We start from the raw sequence: 5858 nt of genomic DNA on the forward strand, positions 1-5858 counted from the left end.
TTTAGTGGGCCCTGGGTGTAGGCCTGGCTTGCCTTTGCCCAGGGCCTGCCCTACAAGTATATGAAGCGTATATTTCACCAAGCAATTGAGTATGAACGATATGATTTGTTGTATGCAAAGGTATTGAGAGCGCCAATTATCGTCTCTCTAATGTTGGTCCAAAAGTATCATACGGATCACCGCACATGCTTGTGTGGAATAAGAAAACTTCTTTTTGTCATTACATTTTAGGTGGAGTATATTTAAATGATATAAAAATGAGAAGAGTATGTTGTTTTGATGAACAAATTGTTACTAATAAATATAAGTTCATCAAAAATTCATCATCATCTCATACATAAGTACATGACATACTTATGTTGACTAATAACATGCCACACATATGGTGACCTTTAAGATGCATACCTATAGTAACTTATCATGTGTTTTAATTTACTAATTAAACACACAAATTAAATTATATCATAAACTCTACACATTTAACTAGCCCAATGAGCATCCTATGCTATTTTTGTACTTTTATTTAATAAATACTTATATGTAGGCATGGCCACGGGGCGGGTTACCCGGAACCGAACCGGTCCCGAACCGCTTGGAACCGGATCCGGAACCGGAATCGTTTGCGACAGGTTCCGAACCGCGAAACCGTGAAACCGCCGGAAAAAACCGTCGTGAACCGGGTAAAAAACCCGCGGTTTGGAACCGGAACCGGAACCGGTCCGGTTGAACCGGCTCAACGGTTCCGTGGAACCGGAACCGGGACCGGTCCGGTTGAACCGGCCCACCGGTTCCATGGAACCGGTTCGCCAAAAGTTACCGTTTATGACCGTTGAACTAGCCGTTGCATTTTTCATTATAAATACTCATCAATTTCAATCATTTTCATTCACAACTCATCTCTTCTCCTACTCTCTCTACTTAATTCTTTAATTACGCAATTATTCTCTTAATTAAATAATTAGTCTTTTAATTATTTCTTAATTTAGTTAGTTACATAATTAATTATTTATTTATTTCTTAATTCTATATTTCTATTATTACTTCAATATTATCAATCATGTCTTCATTTTTGAAAAAAAGCCACAAAAAAAGTTACTAAAGTGGCAAAATCATTGGGAGGTTCCAGTTCGTCCAAAAGAAAGGCCACTTCTACTCCGTCGGTATCAACAACACCTTCCATTAGTAATTATAATTATGAACATAATTATCCGGAAGGGTACGACCCGGAGTTACATAATTATGCAGAAGAAATGGAAAGAGAAATACAAATTGATGAAGAAGAAGAACAAGAAGAGGAACCAACGACCCCAATTGGGATAAATATATCTCGACAGTCATCAACAAGATCACATGAAGAACAAGGAGAACAACAACAACAAAGACAAGCTCGTGGTAAACGAGTCAATTTCCAAACTATCGGTTAGTTTTATAATTTTATTCTTCAAATTAATTAAACTTTAAATTATTTATTTATTTAATTATAGTTTTATAATTTTAAATTATTTATTTAGATGAAGATGAACCAGTAAGACAACCTTTTCCGGCAATGCCACCTCCTAGTGGTAGAGCTGTTTCACATGTGTGGTCGTATTTCACAAAAGAACCAACCGAGAATCCAGATATTTTCTTATGCACTTGTCAAATTTGTGAAAGTCAAGGAGTAAAGCCCTTAGTTTCATACAGTTTCGCCAGAGGTAAATACTTTTTAAGTTTTTTATACATACTGACATACATAATACATTGATACATTATATATTCATATTTTATAAACATTTATTTATTGTGTTTTGTGAATACGTGTTAGGTGGTGGTACGGGATCTTTTAACAAACATTTGGCAAAGAAGCATGGAATCACAAAAGAAACTCATGCAGCAAGCGGGAGCGGGACCACAAGTGGAAGCCGACAGACACAATGGGACATTCCCATCACAGGTATGCCTTTTAGATACAATCGTAATGACATGATTGATGAATTTTTTAGGTATGTAATTTGTGATGAATTGCCTTTTAACCACGGTGAAAGTAGGGCATACGAGCGTCTCAATAGAAAAACTTTGCAACCACAATATAGAGCAATTCCTAGGAGCACTCTTAAAAGACGCACAATTAAATTATACGAATCAATGCGCTATGAATTAGTTGAAATGTTTAAATCGTTTAATGGTAGGGTTAGCATAACAACTGACATTTGGTCTGCTCCCCCACATTTAGAACCTTATATGTGTGTAACAGCACATTGGATAGATCGAAATTGGATTATGCAAAAAAGAATAATTGCTTTTGAGACAATGCCAGAAAGACATACCGTTGAAAACATAAAATATAGATAGTAGAGATATGTAGAGAATGAAACTTATTAGATAAAATATTTTGTTGTTCAACTGATAATGCAACCGCGAACATTAAATGTATAGAACTTTTGTTTAACGAACCTGCTTTTAGTTTAATCCTTGGGGGTAGCTTATTACACATACGTTGTTGTGCGCATATAATTAACTTATCTTGCCAAGCAGGCATAAAACAATTAAGTGATTTATTAGAACCAATTAGGGATATAGTGAAATGGCTTAGGATCGGAAAGATAAAAAGACGATATAAACAATTATGTGACCAATACCAACTTAAAAAAGTGTATTGGTCATTAGATACTCCTACACGTTGGGACTCAACCAACGATTTATTAAGAAAGGCGATTGCTTATCGCCCAGTAATAACACAACTATATAGTGAGTGTACAGATAGTTTCATAGCTGATGGCACTTGGGAATTAGCTATAGGTGTACATAACATATTAGAAGCGTATGACCACGCGACTAAGATTTTTTCTTATGTTTATGAACCGAACGTTCACTTAGTAATAAGTGAATGTATTACTATTTTTTATCATCTCCTTAAATATACACATGAAGATACTAACCCAAAATTGAGGCCGATTCTTGCAGATATGATGGAAAAATGGCAAGCATATTTTACCGATTTTCCTTATATTTATGGAATCGCAACCATTTTAGACCCACGTTTTAAAACTGAGGTCCTTACTAAAGTAATAGGATTTTATTACCAATCGTTAGATCGCCCGTCTACTGATGTACATAATTATGTAGGAACATGTAAAAATATTTAGCAGAACTCTATGATTTTTACGCTAGTGTATATAACCCGAAACGCGATATGTCTAGGCGTGCTAGCGTTTCGGCACGTCCCTCTTATTATAATTCGGTAATAGCTAACATAATGACTCAAGATGATAGTTTTGTAGGATCATCTTCTTCTTCCTCGACCTTATATTTAGAACTAGATAGTTATCTTAAACACCACTTTGAAATAGACCAAAGTATCTATGATATTTTGGAGTGGTGGAAAGAAAAATCTATTAAATTTCCCATTTTATCGAGAATTACAAAGGATATCCTTGCAATTCCCGCGTCAACAATTGCGTCGGAGTCTGCTTTTAGTGCAGGTAGAAGAGTTTTGGACGAAAAGCGATCTCGTCTTGCTCCACATAGTATTCAAATATGTGTTTGCAAGAAAGATTGGGATCAAGCGGAGATTCGAACACAAGGACTAAGGAATGATGATGATCAAGACGACGATGATGATCCATGGATTATGATGGATACATCTGCATCATCGTCAGGAGGAGAGTCAGCGGAAGCATCTAATCAACCACATGATGATGACGAAGACGAATAGGATCAATCCGACAAACGACAACGATCAATCAACATTCAACAACTATAAATAAAAGGTATGACAAAGAACTATTTGGGTACTAGGTTCAAGTCCATTTTCTCCCTCTTTTTTTATTAATCATCTTTATCGACATTATCATTGATTCATTTCTTATTAATTTATTTTTTTCATTCTTTTTAGTAAATATTTCAATAACGATGACAACTTGACATGCAATGAATTTCGCTAATAATCAAGTAATCATCAAAGGTACGTCCGCGATATTATAGTATTTTTTTATTATATAAATATTTTAAAAAAAAATAAAAATGGAACCGATGGTCCGACCCGCCCGTCCCGTGAGTTGGAACCGCCGGAACCGCCTCATGAACCGCCAAGGAACCGTTTGGAACCGCTCGGAATCGGAACCGGAACCAGAACCGTTCGCGACAGGTTCCAAATGGAACCGGAACCGGAACCGGATGGAACCGGAACGGAACCGGACCAACCCGGACCGTGGCCATGCCTACTTATATGTGTCACCTCATAGGACACAATAACATTAGTATTGTACTAATCTTATTTGTGTGCAGATCATAATTGATTTCTAGAAAAATACTATGACCACCTTAATTGATTGAATGTATTTAATTTTCATAATTCGTCCTATTTATATATAGTAATTATCTTTGATCGAAGCACACTAACTCATTGACTTCGATCTCCTACTTATTGCAGCTATTATCTTGCTTTACATTTATTGCTTATGTAGAATAGTTGCTACATCATCTCTTATCTTTGTTGGTTTCATTAAATGTTCATTATGCTTACAGTTGTTGCTTCATTAATAATCATGGCTTTCTATACTTCAATCATGTATTTGTAGTTCGTTTTGGGGGTTTGATTAGTGAAACCCTAGGAATGACTTTGCTCTTCATTGTTTAGGATTAGAGAAAAGATGACAATATTTAGTCTTTGAAACCCGAGACAATCTTGTCCGCAACTCCTTTGGTGACATAGGGCGATTATAGGTCGTTCGTTGTGGTTTGTGGAATCACGAACTTCCTCTCATATTATTGGGTGTCTAGACTAGATATTGTTTGAATTCCTCTAACCTAATATACCTTCTTCTAAAATCACCTTCTCAAGGTGAATCTAATCTTAACCCCGTTTTCAGTCCTTTGATTTATATTGTAATTGAAGTGAATCTAATCATTAGTTTTAGATTCACTTCAATCCACAAAAATTTTTTTAATTGAGACTTAGAGTTTATTGTTATGCTTTGTCCTCGTGGCTCGATCCCCTACCCCACTATGCTTGTGTAGTGCTTAGGGTGTGTTATAAATATTGTTTAATTCGGGTCTAGCATAAACGACTTGCAAAAACCCTTTATCAAAATGGTATTGTTGTCGGGGACAAGGAGTTATATTTAGACTTTTGTTGTTCTTAACATAGATTCATTTTATTTTGTTTTTATTTTTGCTTATCTTTGCTTGTCAGTACTTACCCTTGGTTTGCTATGTTGTTAGCATAACCTATTACACGCAGAGGTAAAATCAATCGTTAGCACCATACAATCCTGAGTTCCAACATCTAAGGAAACAAGACCCACATCCTACCAAAACCTCCTATTTCTAGGGCCATTGAGTGTTCTTTCTTAGACTGCAAAGAAATAAGTAAGGATCAAAGAAATTGACAATTCTCCGTAGTGTTATTTTTTGTCTACTTTTTAACCTATAAAATCTAAATCTGGATATCCAACTAACGAGAAATCACTATTAATGGGGTACCAAAAAAATCAAAGTCCAGTGTCCATTCAAATATCTAAAGATTCTCTTTACAGCCATAAGGTGAGATTCTTTAGGGTTAGCATGAAAGCGTGCACATACACCAACACTAAACATGACATCAGGTCTACTAGCTGTTAAGTAAAGTAATGATCAAATCATACCTCAATAAAGCTTTTGATCTATAGACTTACTGTCCAGGTCTTGATCAAGTGAGCATAAAGAACTCATACGAGTCTTCGACGGCTTGGATATATCTCAATTGTACTTCTTGAGAAGGTCTCTTACATAATTTCCTAGGTTTATAAATATGTCTTCTTTTTCTTATTTGATTTGCAATCTAAGGAAGAATGTTAATTCTCCTATCCTATTCATCTCAAACTCTTTACTCATAAGAT

General features: G+C 35.6%; 1 protein-coding gene across 1 annotated transcript; it reads left to right on the forward strand.

Annotated features, from left to right (window-relative positions):
• Positions 1 to 769: 769 nt before the first annotated feature.
• LOC130808081 (uncharacterized) lies at positions 770 to 4618 on the forward strand. The gene is made up of 4 exons (XM_057673529.1): positions 770 to 1419; positions 1512 to 1694; positions 1805 to 2003; positions 4507 to 4618. The coding sequence occupies exons 1-4, from the start codon at positions 1251 to 1253 to the stop codon at positions 4616 to 4618; spliced, it is 663 nt and encodes a 220-aa protein (XP_057529512.1). The 5' UTR covers positions 770 to 1250.
• The last annotated feature ends 1240 nt before the right edge of the window (positions 4619 to 5858 follow it).

Source organism: Amaranthus tricolor, chromosome 1 (genome assembly GCF_026212465.1).
Source record: "Amaranthus tricolor cultivar Red isolate AtriRed21 chromosome 1, ASM2621246v1, whole genome shotgun sequence".
Classification (NCBI taxonomy): Eukaryota; Viridiplantae; Streptophyta; class Magnoliopsida; order Caryophyllales; family Amaranthaceae; genus Amaranthus; species Amaranthus tricolor.

Coding starts and splice junctions, on each gene's coding strand:
- LOC130808081 (XM_057673529.1), top strand. CDS start 1,251: ATGGAAAGAGAAATACAAATTGATGAAGAAGAAGAACAAGAAGAGGAA. Junction 1,420..1,511: donor AGTCAATTTCCAAACTATCG/GTTAGTTTTATA, acceptor TTATTTATTTAG/ATGAAGATGAACCAGTAAGA. Junction 2,004..4,506: donor TATGTAATTTGTGATGAATT/GCCTTTTAACCA, acceptor TTATGCTTACAG/TTGTTGCTTCATTAATAATC.